This window comes from Ochotona princeps, chromosome 2 (genome assembly GCF_030435755.1).
Source record: "Ochotona princeps isolate mOchPri1 chromosome 2, mOchPri1.hap1, whole genome shotgun sequence".
In the NCBI taxonomy this organism is placed as follows: domain Eukaryota; kingdom Metazoa; phylum Chordata; class Mammalia; order Lagomorpha; family Ochotonidae; genus Ochotona; species Ochotona princeps.
Genome location: NC_080833.1, coordinates 40,831,405 through 40,848,619, shown reverse-complemented (window position 1 = coordinate 40,848,619; position 17,215 = coordinate 40,831,405). Strand labels below are relative to the sequence as shown.

The following is a 17,215-nucleotide window of genomic DNA, read 5'->3' as shown; positions in this document are numbered from 1 at the left end:
ATTAGAGAGACACTAGGTGTCCTATATAGTTAGGTTGTTGGTGGCACTGATCTTGTCGGAACCTGTTTGATGTTAGGTCTGGGTGCCACACAGACATATTTTAACCAGTACGCTGCCATAGTCATTATTATTTTCCTGCAGGACCAGTGCAATCCACTGACGTCAGTGAGTTCTTGCGAGCTTAGCACGTGCGCAGTTCATTGTTGTCCCCCACAGTCCTAAAGCTATTGCCACAGTGTACAAAATGGTGCCTGTTGTACCACTACTAGGGTTCTTGATCTGCTGGCAGTCAGATCCGAGGGTTACCCAGACCTGTCTTGGGTGGAACCCATAGAATGCCACTTTGCTGCAGTTCACTGAGTCAGAAATGAGTTCACTCCCAGCTCAGTGTATGCTCAGTCCTTTCCCTTGCCCTTGCCTGCTTATGCAAAATGGCGCCCAGTTCAGCTCTAGGGGCCTGACTGGGCTGTGAAATCCAGCCTGTTTTCTCACTGTCTGTCTGGGATCTGCCACTCTGTCCCTGCTCCTGGTAAAATCAAACGGACCAGCAGGACGGACAGTTCTTTGTCTGGGCTCACCTCCGAAGCTCCCAGTGAAAGTCCCTTCCCACCTGGTTGCTGGTGGAATTCCAGCTGCTGGTGGAGTTCAGATCACCGTGCTGTTAGCTGAATGCTGGTGGAGTATCAGTCACTGCAACACCACACCATCGTGTCCGCTGCTTTCCTGTGTCTGTCAGTTTCCAGGTACCCCTCTGCTATTGTTCTGTCCCTTCCTATTTCCTGGAATGTGTCCTCTCTGCTGCGTCCTGATTAAATGTTTTTCCATCCGTTTAAACGTGTCCTTACCCTATTCTGCCAACTTGATTCTCCTCCAGAGGTAAGTTTTAAAATTACTAATATTAAATTGAGTACTTTGTATTGGTTATAAACTATAACCTTTAGAAAACTTAATGTTGTCTGACAAGGATTTGAAAGTATGGGCACAATTCCTCATTGTACCTAAATGTATGTTGCAATACTTAAACTTCATATGCTTTCAATCAGAAGGATAATTGGGGCCTTCATTCTGGCATGGCAGATGGGACTATCTGTGATGCCAGCATCTCATATGGGTGCTGATTAATGTCCAGACTACTCTGCTTCCCATCTGGCTTCCTGCTGGTGGCCTTTGAGGGAAAGCCAAGATGATTGAAGTACCTGGGCCCCTGCCACCCAGAGGAGGTTCTTAGGTCTGGTTTTGACCTGACCTAGGTTTTGACCTGACTTGTGTTTCTTTACTTTTTGTTTTGTTTTGTTTTTATTGCAAAGTCAGATATACAGAGAGAAGGAGAGACAGAGAGGAAGATCTTCTGTCCACTGATTCACTTCCCAAAAGGCCTCAACGGCCAGAGCTGAGCCGATCCGAAGCCAGGATCCTAGATCCTCTTCTGGGTCTCCACACAGGTGCAGGGTCCCAAAGTTTTGGGCCGTCCTCGACTGCTTTCCCAGGCCGCAGGCAGGGAGCTGGATGGGAAGTTGGGCTGCCAGGAATAGAACCGGTGCCCTTATGGGATCCGGGGGTGGGTGAGTGTGCAAAGCGAGGACTTTTAGCTGCTGAGCTACAGTGCCTGGTGGTATTTGTTTGTTTTTTAAGGATGCTTAAAGAAGCTAAGGACAAGGTGACCACAACACATGTTTGGCATTCCCAAAACTGTATCCATAAGTCAGCGAGAAAACTGTTTGATTTTCAGTCTAGTTTATAGGACAGATTTTCAATTGTAATACTTTTCAGAGAAAGTGATACCAGGAAACATTCTAATCTTTTTAAAGTTTTCTATTTAACAATACTATGGTAGTTGGTTTTGATAATTTGAAAAAAATGATGACTTCAAAATTTTACTGAATAAACATAGAATGCGAGGTAACATTGATTCTGAAATAGGAGAAATTAATGTGTAAAAATTCCCTTAGTTTACTTAGTTGGAGGTGGTCTTTAGGTTAAGTTTTAGAGATTTCACCATCATTCTTCCTGCCTCCACACCCCCCCACACGCTACTATCTGAAGAAAATTGCTCTTCCTCCATTTTAATAGATATAGACTGTGTTTGCCTTCAGTGCTGAGAAACCTTTGTAATGTGTTTCCGTTTTTTACCAAGTGAGCTTCCTTCTTTTGCTCTCATTCTTCTGTCTTGGCTACTTTAAGACTACTTACTGCATACACATTTCATCTGAGCAGACACTGTCAGTTAACAGCAGAGCAGAGTTTCACATGGAAATGTGTAGTGCTGATCTGTGGTAGTGTGTGGTGTTTCTGCTCTTGTTAGCTAGTATCACCACGGAGGAGCTGCACTGATACTGACTTCGTGTGGGATGCTCCTCAGGATTGGAGGTGGAGGAGGGGACTAGATATTCAGGTGACCTCTCTGACACGCTGCACCAGGACTGAGAACACTAATCTGTTCACAAAGAGGAAAGGAAAGATTACCAGTCACTGGGGTTGCAGAATTTGTTAGACTCTTCTCATGATTTTCCCGGTATTTTCTTAATTTTAGCTAATTTGATAAGGTATGGTGGGGGTCTTTGCATAATAAGTAGATCAAGGTATGGAATGAACAGGGCTGCCACAGATTCACGTGGTAAGGGATCCTTTCAAATCTCCACAACCCACATTGCAACCCATCTGACAAACAGTGAGCACCTTAGCCATCTCAATCATTTAAAAGTAAGATTATACAAAATAGATTTATTTGTGTGCTTTTTCTCTTCCACCCAAATCCTGGAAACACTGTGTCTCCATATCTAAAACAGTTGGATTTTGTCACCATTTAAAATCTCAACCTTAAAAAGGTGAGAAAAAGAAATGAAGCATTATATTTTGCCTTGGCCATCACCTTTTGTATGATTTTCTCACTTTCCTTTATGCTGGAGCTGTATAGAACCTGAGTTCACATTTGGATTTTGTCAGGGCCAGGGGCTGAGATGCCATCATGAAGCTGTGAGGAGAAGCTGTATTGCTGGTCTGGAGGACTTTTTAAATGCTAGACACCCTTCCCTTTCATCGTATTACCTTCTTTTACCATTCCCTCCTCTCCAAAAAATCTGTGGCTGCAGAATTATTTGGGTTTTTACTTTGTTTCACTGCAGAGAAAAAATGAAAGGAGCAGAGTGGATCTGTGAAATTTCACTACAAATGGGCAATTAAATTTGTTTTATCGAAAGAAATATCCTTAGGTTGCAGTTATGAATTTAAGGTTGCTTGGGATTCAGTCATAAGAGCCCAACTCTGATTTAAAAAAAATAATAAAAAAAATTTTTACATAATGGTTTCAAAGCTGAAGTGGAGCCCAGCGTTTTCAGTTTGAAGTATAAATGAGATGAATGTGACTGATTCTTTTCACTGTAGGATGTATTATTCCATGTATTTTATCAGTTGGCTTTGATAAGTGATCCTAAAGTAACATTTTTGAGCAACTGTGATATTTGATAAGGTAAACTGTTCGTGTGTTAATCTTTTCTGTTTTCTCTGTTTCATTCTAAAATTGATGCACAAAATTGGTGATTTAAGGGGAAGTTAACATTTTGCTAATGGTCTTTTTCCTTAATATTGTTGACTGTTTCCATTAGCCGTCTTCATTCAGTGTGTCAGTGATGCTTAAGGGTTAAGCTTCCAGAGCTGATGCAACTCCTCCTTTTCTTCACCAGCAGTTTCCATTGGACAGTATTTCTATAGCAACAGTGAGATCAGTGAAACCCGAGTGGTTCATTGATTATTTTTCTCTTCTTCCTTTTTTAATCTATTCTCTTTTCACCACATTTTAGTGAGAAAGCATTTTTTTACAACAGACCTTTATATTGATTTTTATGTCATAAATTATTGAGAGAGGGTAGAAAAATCTGCCCTCCGTTTAAAAATTGAATGTTTCACTATGTATTTAAAAAACGATTTAGGAGGATGGATAACCATACCAGCTGTAGCTGATGTTCTCAGATATTCTTGCATTGTTTGCTGGTCTTCTAGGGAAAAGAATAATGTGGAACAAGACCTGAAGGAGAAAGAAGATAGTATAAAACAGAGGACAAGTGAGGTACAGGTAGGTGAAATATAAAATTCAGTATTCCATTTCTGATGTAGGGGTATTCATTTTAAATGTATAGAGGCACTTATTATTTGATGGATAAGGTATTAGGTCAAAGGAATACCTAATATTTATATAGTATAAATGTTTATCTTTTGTAAAATGTTTGTTCTTGTTTTGAATTCTGGCCTGTAAAGATTGTAGTACAGTGAGAAAGCAATATTTTCCTATGTAGATTTTCAGTTTTGAAACCATTTTAATTGGTATTTACCTGCATATTATATTTTTAAATGCAACTTTGAATGGCTTACCATGTGAATATTTTACCAATTAAATTAAGTAAATAAGATTGTATTATGATGATATAAACCCAAATTGCTTTTTCATGCAAGTTAGATTTTATAACTAGAAGACCCAGTATCTTAGGCTGTTTCTCCTAATACTGGTAGAGTGGGAGATGATACAGAAAAATTTTAGATAGCATTTTGTGAGTAGCCTTGTAGCTAAGGTATCTTAAACTTTGACATAAGATTTTACTCATTTTCACTGAATACTGTATTGAGTAGTTTCATTTTATGAATAGCAAAGATAAAATGTCAGTTTCTATTTGGCGAAAGATCAAAGGAGAGGCTTCCTACATTTAAATCATAGAATACTGGAGAGTGTTTTATTTAGAGCAGTAACTAATGCATGTAGCCGTGATATTGGGCCATGTTTCTTGAATGCTGCATAATATAAATAGGAGACTGGATGTAGAAGCACCTCCTGGAAGCCGTTGCAGTAGGAGGTCATGGATGGGCATTTCTAAATGTGTGACTTGTATGTTGGGCTTGTCCTAACAGTTTTACGTAGATGAAAGCTCACAATTGTTAGCTCTGTTGCTTTGTTTTGTTGGAGACTGAGCGGGGTGAATTATTTAGTCAGAGACTTATTCTTGGAGAGTGACTCTCTGGAGGACTGCGTTTATTGTATATACTTGAGCAATGCAAAAGTCAAAAGATCATCACCAATTTTCTTTTTGGCAGTGAGATATGGAGATGTAGAGAGAATGGGTTACCTGAATTACATTCTTTTTATACAGTTTTCAAACTGCCTACGATATACAAAAGTAATTACAGACTTTATGCCATTATTGCTGACACTAAAGAATATAAGGTAGAATAATTTACAAAAAAATGTCTCAATTTGAAGAAATAGGTATACTTACTAATATGTTTTGTATAGCTTCCTAAATTTGGCTGTTTACAATTTTATAGTATATAGATTTTGGGGATAATTAGTATTTTATTTATCTCTACCTGTTGGTTTTTCTATTTTTTGAGAATGGAAATTTAAATAGCTAGCTTGAAAGACCACTAAAAGCTTCTGTGTTCTAAGTTTTGTGAAGTCCAAAATGTCTGATTGGCACAAGGGATCCCAGATGTTTAATTTTTCTGCACAGAGTACTCTAAGTACAAAGTATGTTGGAGCATGAAAAAGCAGTAGCTAAAAGCTTTGATTAATAGAGCCATCTCTGTTCTGCACTGCAAGAGGAACTGTGCATTTTCCATGGTCATGACATGAATAATTGACAAATGGAAGTTATTAAAGCTTTTCATCTGGTCATCATTTTTAGTTTTTGAAGCACAAAACAATCAGAAATGGTAATAAGTAGATTTTATTAACTCTGATTTACCTATTGATGAGACACAGATTGGGAATAACATGAACAATTAAGTTACATAACTCCAACTCTCAGTACCTTTCAGTTTCTCTGGCAAAAGGAAATTTACTAGAGCTGTAAATAAATAGCAGAATCATTTCATTGCTTCTTTCTGGCCGTACTGTCTAATGGAGATGCTAATAAGAAATGATAAAAATGAATGCATCAGGAATGCAAAAAATGGAATTTTGGCCTATCAGTGAGTGTCTGCTTAATCAAAACTTGGTTTTTGTGCTCTCTTTTCTCCATCCTAATAAAATTATTAAATGACTGCTACATGTCTCAAGCACAGGAAGCAAATGTTCAAAGCCAAAAGGCTTAGCTTTTTTCCTGTCTTGTATTTAGTCTTCTTAATGCAGTTAAAGTAAATTATCTGCTGTGTAGTTAGTTTCTAAAGTTGTTTCCCATCTCTATTTCTATGAACTATAGTCTTGAAAAATTTAACTTGGAATTTTTCTAAAGGTAAGTTAATTAGGTTGTTTGAAGTACACTATTGGTTTGTCAAGTTCTAAGGAAAAACTGCTCAAATGTTTCTAGTTTGGGTGTTTTTTTTTTAAACCACCTGTTTATAGTCTTACCAAATTTTTCATTTGATTGGTCAGTAAGGATTTATGAATTGGCCTTCATGTATGTGCTTTCTTCAGTTTTATGGAGAGATTTATAACAACAGTTTGGCCTCAGACTAACTTCAGTTCATTTCCTGGCTGTACCACTTTATAAGTTTGTGATTTAACCATTGTACACTCTAATTTATTTTCTCTGAAATTTAAAATAATACAAATACCAAATACTTTAGCGGTTACGTAGAGTCAAATAAGATTATGTGGATAAAGTGCTTCACAGTAATATTGAAATCTTGTGTTCTTTTGGATTTTGTTACACTACCACCAGTAGTCATCTTAGTATCTTCCATTCATCTTCAGGCTTGTTCCTCTGTGACTTTTATCTCTACACACTGTTGTCTATTTTTGAAGCTCCTCAGTTTGAAAATAGTCTTTGGGGCTGGGGGCCTATTGCTACCTTAGCTATCAACTTGTGCTTCTCTGCATTTATTACTTTGTGAGACCATTTCCACCTTCTTTTTGTCTTTTCAGTAACTCTTGATAATCTGCATTTATCCAAACTGTTTCTCTACTCAGGACCAACAATCATCTTAAAGGATGAATTTGTTGGGCCTTTCTGTGTGGATAACTTTTGGGTTGTGCTTTCCTAAATAGCTTCCTATGTGGGATTATGCCTATATGTGTGACAGACTGTGTGAGTGTGCCCTTCTCTTTCTTCTCCATACCCTCTGCCCCCCATATGCGGGCTCCTAGATATTTATCAACCTCTCAACTCTCTTGAGTGCCAGTCACATATCTTCATATTGCATCATTTTGAAGTCTCTGTATAATGAGTCTTATTGAAAGAAATTGGCTTCAAGTTTGAACTTTGTTGTTTCTGTGTTTCTCATGGTTTCCCCTATTTTCACCTACTGTCTAAAACTATAAAGTCAGATTACGCATGCTTAAACTCCATTCGAACTTGCTTTTCTTCCTAAATCAACTCTGAGCCACTGCTAATGAATGGATAGCTTACTTCAAAGGACATGTTAAGGGTACCTAAAAAGATAAAATGCTAGTTCTCTTCCTTTATTATTAATTTTCTGATTTTATGACTGTGAACTGTATTATGTGCATTCTTTTTGCTCCTAATTCTTCAGACCTTTTATTGCTACAATCTATAAAGCTCCCCACTTCCCTGTTTGGTTGAATTCCATCCAGTCCTAAAGCCCAGATACCATACTAACGATCAGATACCATTTGTCTCCATCTTCTGTGTCTCTTTAGTCTATACCAGTCTTCTCTGTGTTGGCACTATCAGAGTAATATGTATCCATATTATGTGATATATATACAGTGTGTTATTCTATAGTAGGAATTTGATGTGTATGTATATAGATTCCAGTATACTGTAACCCATTTGTGAGCTTTCTGAGCTTTAAAATTGTACCTTGGATGTTACCTTCTACTATATTTGGTAGTATATAGAAGTAAATTTAAGGAAACTTTTCACAGTAAAATTAGAAAACTTTTATTTATCTATCTGTCTATCTATCTGTTGATTTATTTGAAAGAGTTATGACGGAGAGACACAGAGACAGAGAGAGAGATCTATCCACTGGTTCACTCAAATGGTTGCAACAGCTGTAAATGAGTTGGTCTGAAGTCAGGAGTAACAAGGTTCCTCCCAGCTTCCCACATGGGTCATCTTACACTGCTTTCCTAGGCGCATTAGCAGGGAGCTGGATCCCAAGTGGAAAGGCCAGATTCAAACCAGTGCCCATATGAATGTAAGTACTGCCAGTAGTGGTATCTAAAAACCTGTAGGTAGAGAGGATTAGGGACAGAGGACATCATGAAGAGGCAGATTTTCCATGATGTTCATACTACCCTTGTGCAAAAGAAACTCTCGCTTATTTGTATTTCCATAAGAATTCAGTAATTTAGTCATTTCCTATTTTTTAATCTTAATTTACATAGTTTTTTCTTTAGATGAAAAGGGATGACTTATTGTAGTTGAAATTAGATCCATGAGCTCAACACTCTCTTCCTAACAGTGATGCTCTTTAGAACATACTGGAAAGCATATGATTGGGAAATAAAGACAGACTGCTAGTGGGGTTTGCTAACACCTACCCGTGTTTAATAGGCTTTCTTTCTTTGGTTAAAATATCTTGTTATGTAGTTAATATTTTTATATTAAGGATAATAATATAATTTCCATTTTAAATGTTAGGCCAGCATAATGATTCTATCTGATTACTTCTAGTTTGGGGTTAGTCTGTAGAGTTTTTTGAGTATTTGAAATAAACTAAATAATACTTTTTATGAAGAAATAATAGAAGAACTATAAAGTGAGCAAAGAAAGTATTTTAGTAGATATTCTAATAGTACATATAAACTCGCATTTTGGATTTTGAGATTTTTAAAGTAAATAATTTGTTCATAACCTGTTTTCTCTGTAATGCATGTGAAACAAATGTGTTGCTAATTTTTCACACATTTCTTAGGTTATTTCTTCAGTTGTAGGTCTGATTTGGTTTGCTGAAGTGCATTGCTTTACTATTTTATGTGTGTGAAAGTTGTCTTGGGGGCAGCATTTTGGTCACAAGGTAAACTGGTAAGCAAGGTAAAGCTGCTACTGTTGATGCCAGCATCCCGTAGACCGGCAGTTGGAGCCTCAGCTGCTGCACTTCCTATCCAGCTCCCTGCTAATGTGCCTGGAAAAGCAGCTGAAGATGGCCCAAGTGCATGGTCCCCAGCCACCTACTTAGGAGACCTAGGTGGAATTCTGTGGACCTCTGGCTTTAGCCTGGTCAAACCCTCACTCTTGAGGCCATTTGGGGTGTGAGCCAGCTAATGGAAATTGTCTGTCTCTCCCTCCCTAACCTGTCTTTCTCCTTTTCTCTCTATGTAGCTCTACCTTTCAAATTAGCTAAATCTTTACAGAAAATAAATTTTACTTCACTTTTCCATAGCACTTCTTGTGGTATGGAGGAACTGGAATGAGTTTATAATTTTCAGAAACAAATGATTTCTAGAAAACAGGACCTTTTCTTTGAAATTTTTCTAAAATATAAAAGGCAAGAGGCCCACCTCAAGTTATGCCTTCATTCTTGAATTAAAGGAAACTTGGATGTTACTTGCTCTGTTAGTATTTTGGAACAGACCCTGGCCCATATTACACTAATTTTGTTCATTTCATCTTTGTCATTCTCTGGTTGTTTATATCCTCCTTTCTTTTCCTGTCAGTGGTCCTGATAGGCAAGTAAAACATTAGGAAAAATGGAGAACTGGGTAGGGCATCTGAAAATGTCTTCAGTCATTCACTTAAGGGGGGGTTGTCACCTGAGAGAGCTGAAGCCATGCTCTGACAAGGAGAGGACCATTCTTAGGTTAATAAAGAGACAGCCAAGTTCAGTGGAAGGCACTGTTTGCTTTAAAAAAACACAAAACTGTCAGTGTCCTAGTTAAGGATGTGATGGGGGAGAGAGGTCTGAAGATGGGAGGTGTTCATCTGTTACTTTAATTTAGTATCAGGATAAACAAACATGTACCAAAAATGAGGTAGCCAGGTGTATGTTGATATTGAGTGGAAATTAAAATTAATGTTGGTAGCGTTACAAGTAATCTTTCAGTAAAATGTCATTGTTAGCTGTTAGCAGCTTGTGTATTTGCAACTGCTAATTTTAATTTTGTGCAGTTTGGTAATTGAATTTTGCTTCCTGAAAAAGAAGACTCATTTTGTGTAACAATTGGGGTAACCCAATTGTTTATTTTTATAAAGAAGATTTTTTTTGTATTTAGAAATAAACATGAAGAAGTGTTGAATATAATGTATTTTAGTATGAATCTTGTCCTACTTGAAGTATCTCACTATGTAAAGTGTTTTCTCAGCAATCTTCCCATTGAAAGATTTCCTAGACTTTTGTGTTATAAGGATTTTTACTGCAGCTAAAAAATGAGAATGGGCAGTAAGGTTGGGAAATTTGAGTGAATGTGTTTGCTTTTTGGAACAAAAAGAGGAGGAGTGAGGAAGTATTATTGGTTTTTTTATTCCCTTTCCTCTTACATAAGACTGTGGTCTGATGTTCTATTTAAGTGGTTCGTCAAGAATACTCTTTTTGAAAAATGGCTCAGTTTATTAAAGGAAACATTGGTATATTATTGGTAGTTGTTACATAAAATTTCAGTCACATCAGAATATTTTTATATTGGTGTGAAACCACTAGAGATGTAATACTTAAGAGACAGCAGAATTGACATTTTCTGATTATAGAAGTATCAGTTCATAGTGAACTTGTAAAATAAAAGAATAAAAAAGGAAAAAGAAAGCCTTAGTAGGTACACCTTTGTTTGAACTTTTTTTTATGTTCTATGAATATACAAAAAGGACTTTGACTTATTTGCCTTTGTATTAATCTTTTAGAAGTTAACACTAGCCTAAGCTTTTTTTTTTTCAAAAAAAATTGACCCTTTTAAGATAGTTGTATTTTTCTTGAAGAAAATTAGAATTTTGAAGACATTGGAATTACATCTCATTTCAATGACTAGATATTATTTGAAGTTTGGGGTTTTTTTCTTTGAAGTTTGAAGCTGGATGTGAAATTATATGAGAATATTTGCTTATGGGGCTATTTAAATGTATTTTTCTATTCTCAATCCTGAACATTTATAATTTAAAAAATATATGTTTTCCCCTAGTATTTAAAAAAATGTTTTTGAGGCTAGCATGCTGCTATACATAAACTGTATAAGGATTTTTATTTTTATTAATAAAGTATGGAACTTGAAATGGTTTATATTCCAAAGTTAATCAAATGAATTTAGGGGGCTGGCAGCAAGGTGTGGCAAACTAGTTCTCCACCTGCAGTGCTGGCATTCCATAAAGGTGCCAGTTCCTGTCTTGGCTGCTCCACTTCCCGATCCACCTCCCAGCTTATAGCCTGAGAGAGCAGAGGAGAAAGAGCCCTATACCCACACGGGAGAACTGACGAAGCCCTGGCTTCTGCCTTCGTTTCAGCCCTAACCCTTGCAGTCATTTGAGGAGTGAATCAGCTAATGGAATAATTCTCTCTTTCTCACTTTCTCTCTGTCTCTGTAACTCTGAAGATCGTTTTTTAAAAAATGAATTTAGATCTGCTGGTGGCATTCTTTTAAAATATTTTATAGATAAATTATTAGAATTTTTCAAATCACTGTGATAAGGTAAACCCTTCATTCTACCTTCCTGAGGGTAAGATAATACATAATACAATGTGAACAAGCAAATATACACACTTTAAAATATAAGAAAGGTTTATGCCACAGTGGCATGCCAAAGCAGTAAGAATTATTTCCATATATTGGATTAGCCTTGGCCCATAGACTATAAAAATACTGGCTTAGAATTATATAATTATATAGGAATTATAGTTATGGGCCACATTCTGATGTTTTGCTCAACAAAAGGTTGACCAAATATATGATGATGATCTTATATAAAATTTTATTGCCTAGTGCCATTTCAGATTTTTTAATTTGTATGAATATACTGTATTTGTAAAATGATAAAATTGCCCAATAGCACATTTCTGTAGACATATTTTCAAATTTAAATGTCATGTAGTCATTTAAATTTTTTCAAAAGCATTTAGTCAGTTTGAGGTTAGTAGTTAGTTATAGTTTAAATACAGGGTGAGCCTTTTCATGTTTTGGTAAAATAATATGTTACTTTTTAGTCTCAGGAACATTTCCCATTAGCTTTCCTCTGATATTAAAATCTTGTGATATTTAGAATGATTGCTTAATTAATTCCCTGGGATGTGCTGGACTTTGTGTAGATTTTGAAAGACAGGAGCAGATGAAGCGTGCTTTCTGTTCTTCAGCAGTTTATGATTTAGACGTAACTCTGAGACACTGTAGTAGGTATGCAAATAGAGGTTAGAAACAAATTGCTGGGCCCAGTGCGGTGGCCTAGTGGTTAAAGTTCTCAGCTTGAATGCCCCGGGATCCCATATGGTTGCTGGTTCTAATCCCAGCGGCCCTACTTCCCATCCAGCTCCCTGCTTGTGGCCTGGGACAGCAGTTGAGGATGGCCCAAAGCCATGGGACCCTGCACCCACATGGGAGACCCGGAAGAGGTTCCTGGCTCCTGGCTTCGGATTGGCTCAGCTCTAGTCGTTGTGCTCACTTGGGGAGTGAACCATTGGATGGAAGATCTTCCTCTCTCTGTCTCTCCTCTCTGTATATCTGACTTTCCAATAAAAATAAATAAATCTTCAAAAAAAAAAAAACGAAACAAATTGTCGTGGGCTGGTGGGAAGGCAGTTAAGTTTGCGTCTTGAGGAATGAATAGTGACTTTCTAGACAGAAAGAGTAAATGACTTGGGGAAAGGCATAGGGATGCTGACATGTATTTTCTATTGGGAAAGCCCAGGGCCTTCTGAGGGCAGGTCACAGGAGAAAGAAAGTAATAGAAGGAGGATCTCTTAGGGCCTAGATTTTAGGGTCTTGGTGTGTCCTGTTCTAACAGTCAACTTTCCATTCCATGGGAAAGGAATATTGTGGGAGGGGGAAAAAAACTGATTTCAAAATCTAAAATAAACTATTTGTTAATTCTGTTTTCTACAAACTTATTGAAATGCTCTCATATTTAAAATATAACACTAATTAAAGGAATACCCTGGGGCTGGCAGGTTAATCCTCCACCTGCAGTACTGTAAGATATTCTCTCTTTCTCTCTCTCTCTCTCTCTCTCTCTCTCTCTCTCTCTCTCTGCCTGTCCTTCTCTCTGAAAATCTGCCTTTCAAGTAAAAGTAAATAAACACATCTTTTCAGAAGAAAGAAAAAGAAATCTTTTGTAATGAGTTAGTCTTTTAAGAGTTGTAAATCTGAGGTAGGCAGAAACAGAGACAGAATCATTCATAAATAAAGAGGGTCTATGGAAGCTTTGAGATGATCTTAAAGAGAAATGTTATGGTAGAATATATAGGACATGTGTGAACTGAGAGAGAAAGTCAAAGATAGACTTGAAGTTACTGTGCTTAGCAACACAGAAAATAAAGTCATTTCACACAGTCAGAATGAGTTTATGTCACTCCTGGGCCTGGTACATATCTAAAGCTTTAGTGTATTTGTCTTTGGGACAGTAGCAGTGCAGGAAGGTTAAGAACTTAGGAGTGCTAGTAAATTAATGATAGGATACTAGAGGAGCCCAACGTGAAAATGTAACCACATAACTCAGGGGTGTCGGCACTGATAGAATTGTGATCATCTATTATGTTGGCATTTTAAGGAGTATGATAATAGTATTTTAGACCAGTTGGTTGAGAAATTTAAGACAAAACGGTTATTAAAAGCATTGTTGAGTGTTTAATCACAGAAGTACTTATATGCATCGTGAAAAATATTACATATGTTGTGAGCCATTTAGTCTTTGGGCAGTTTATAGCATAGTAGTTAACAGAGTGGTGTCAGAACCTAGTTCGATTGCTTTGTTTGTCAGCTATAACTTTGGATAAGTTTCTTGCTTAACTGTTCTTTGGTTTTCACATCTATAAAATGTGAATAATGGTGCCTTTCTCATCTGTCTTTCGTATGGATTGTAAATGAGTTTTTAGAGACTAGTGCCTTGCATTTGTTAGATACCATCTTAAATATTTGCTGTTATGGTGGGTGGTGCTGTATTGTGTGAATCACACAATAATTCACAAACTTGTGGTGTCTTTTATTTTTATATTCTTAATTCTGATTAATGGTTATTGAGAACTTTGAATAAAGTAATTAAAGATATTATTTTTATAAATTTATGCTCGTTTTAATCTTATCTGAGATCTCAGACTACCTTCTGCTGACATGTGCCTTGGAATTATCAGCTTCTGTTTTCTCACCTGTGGTTCCTCAACAGAACTAAGCTCTGTTTTCCTAAGGAATCCTTTTTATAGGTAGTCAATTAGCCTCTCTCTTTTGCACCACCAATAGTATTAGTAATGTGCTATTATTGGGAGAATTGGGAATAAAATCAAGTGATTTTCCTGGTGGCCAAAAGAGGAATTCCAGCTTTTGCATAATATGTAGATTAGGCCATCTTGGCTGCTATGTTTCATGCAGTAATGATATCGGCATTGTTTCCCTTAAATACAAAAAATAATTAATAAAAAATAAATTTAAAAATATTTAATCTTTATCGCCCTTATCATTGAGCACACAGATAAATACAGCATTTTTAAAATGGTTCTTTTTGTTTGTTTTACTTTAAGAAACCCCCTCCTTACAGTGAGTGAGTCATGCGTTTTCTTTTATACATTTTAAGGTCTTCTCTTTCACATTCAGATCTATAGTATATCTGCAATTCATTGTTCTGTTTGGTGTGATTTAGAAATTAATTTAAAAGTTGCCCCTTGAAAAGAAAAGAAAGATGTTATGCTTTTGACCAGAGAAAGAGGGAAGATTGAGGTGAAAGCAAATTTAGGGAGAAATGCCAGGAGGTCTGTTTTCCATATGTCCATAGAGCCCATCAGACACCCACAGGCAGATTTGAGTAAGCAAATTGGATACCTAAGTCTAAAGTCTAGGAAAGTTTCTCAAGTAAAGATTGGATTTTGAGCTATGAGTAATCTCATCCACCAACACACCAAGACAAGACTATTTTCCCTTAAGATAGGCTTGACAGATTGCTAGCATCTCCCTTTGTACCCAAGAGACTAAATATGTCGATTTTCTTAAGGATCTTCAGGATGAAGTTCAAAGGGAAAATACTAATCTGCAAAAACTTCAGGCCCAGAAGCAGCAAGTACAGGAACTTCTTGATGAACTGGATGAGCAGAAAGCCCAACTGGAAGAACAGCTCAAGGAAGTCAGAAAGAAATGTGCCGAGGAGGCCCAGCTGGTAAAATCTGTTTACTCTTGCCTGCATCTATAACTCTGCTTTTTGTTGTTATTGTTGGGTGGCGATGTAGTCACATGGGCACATGAGGGAGACTGAGCCAAATCCATCCAAGAACTACAGGCCCTCTTTAGTGCAAAAAAGAAAGGCCTTCATGTACTTTTTTCCAGTCTTGGATTGGAAGTGTGGTGACTGTGCCTTCATCTCTTCCGTATCCCACCCCTAATTACCCTTCTTTGCCAAAACTCAACAAAATAATAAAGAAATGTGCTACCTTGGTGGATATTTTAATATTTCTTCTCTCGACCTCCCCTTCTTCTCATTCGCCTCAATGCTTAGATCTCATCTCTGAAAGCTGAATTAACTAGTCAGGAATCACAAATCTCCACTTACGAAGAAGAACTGGCCAAAGCTAGAGAAGAGCTCAGCCGCCTCCAGCAAGAAACAGCTGAGCTGGAGGAGAGTGTGGAGTCAGGGAAGGTTCAGCTGGAACCACTTCAGCAGCACCTGCAAGATTCACAGCAGGAGATCAGCACAGTAAGTCTCTGTGATGTAAGAAATATGCTCAGGGCTTGGTGCGGTGGCCTAGCAGCTGAAGTCCTCACCTTGCACGCCCCGGGATCCCATATGGGCGCTGGTTATAATACCAGCGGCCCTGCTTGCAGCCTGAGAAAGTAATCAAGGACGCCCAGAGCCTTGGAACCCTGAACCCACAAGAGAGACCCGGAAGAAAAAGCTCCAGGCTCCTGGCTTTGGATTGGCTCAGCTCCAGCCTTTGCGGCCGCTTGGGGAATAAATCAACAGATGGAAGATCTTCCTCTCTGTCTCTCCTCCTCGCTGTATGTGTGACTTTCCAATATCTCTCCTCCTCTGTATATTTGACTTTCCAATAAAAATAAAATAAACCTTTAAAAAAAAAAAGAAATGTGCTCAGATGGAACATCATATACCTTTCAGCCAATAATGCTGTTTCATGTGTTCAATTTTTCAATGGCTTTCTTTTTCTTTTTCTTTTTTAAGATTGATTTATTGACTTGAAAGGTTGAGTTCCAGAGAGAGATTGAGATCTTCCATGCACTGATTTACTTGCCAGTGACCCCAACAGCTGGCCCTCACCCAGTCCCCCACAGAGGCCCAAGTATATAGCCATCTTCCTCTGCTTTCCCAGGCACATTACTAGGGAGTTGGATTGGAAGTAGAGAAGCCAGGACTTGAACTGATGCTCTTTTTTTTTTTTTAATTTATTTATTGTTATTGGAAAGGCAGATTTATAAAGATAAATATCTTCCATCTGCTGATTCACTCCCCAAATGATCTCAACAGCTGGAGCTGAGCCAATCTAAGGCCAGGATCCCAGAGTTTTCTTCCTTGTCTCCCAAATGGGCCCAAGGCTTTGAACCATCCTCTACTACTTTCCCAGTCCAGAAACAGGGAGCTGGTTGGGAAGTGGAGCAGCCAAGATACAAACCCATGCCCATGAGTAATCTTGGTGCTTACAAGGGAAGAATTAGCAAATTGAACCATCCTACTGGGCCATGAATTGATACTGTTAGGGAATGCCAGTGTCACAGGCAGCAGCTTAATGCACTGTGTCACAGCACTAACCACAATTTTTCAGAAGTTTTCTATCAGCAGATTTCTTGTAACTGTTATATATTGGTACAACTGTACATCTTGTAAATGGTCATAGAGCATGACCTTTGCAGTTGGGTGGTCGAAATCCACATGTTAGCTTTGCCATGTACGAGGTAAATAAACTTAGTGTCAGATTTATTACCTTTAAAATCGGGCAGTTAACAATGCCCCTGCCTCATAAGACTACCTTGAGGATTAACAGAGGTAAAATCTATGAGAAATTTTGGCAGTGTGTTTGGTGCATAAATATTCAATAAACATTACTTTAAAAAATAAATAATATCCTGATATCTTCTTTTTTGGGATTCGAGTTTTTGCTGGTTTGAAGACCTTTGCATTGTTTTTCAATTAGAAAATTATTTCTTCTGCAGATAAATGTAGGTAATGTGATTGTTCACATGTATAGATTCTTTGCT

The 17,215-nt window shown here is 37.5% G+C and overlaps 1 protein-coding gene across 2 annotated transcripts in view; it reads left to right on the top strand.

Annotated features, from left to right (window-relative positions):
• EPS15 (epidermal growth factor receptor pathway substrate 15) overlaps positions 1 to 17,215 on the top strand; it is a 154,881-nt gene that overhangs the window by 102,588 nt on the left and 35,078 nt on the right. For both annotated transcript variants that reach the window (XM_004588668.4, XM_058654906.1), the window contains exons 13-15: positions 3,997 to 4,069; positions 15,006 to 15,167; positions 15,504 to 15,701. In XM_004588668.4, the coding sequence (XP_004588725.2) occupies positions 3,997 to 4,069; positions 15,006 to 15,167; positions 15,504 to 15,701 (433 nt within the window). The remainder of the gene's footprint in view (positions 1 to 3,996; positions 4,070 to 15,005; positions 15,168 to 15,503; positions 15,702 to 17,215) is intronic.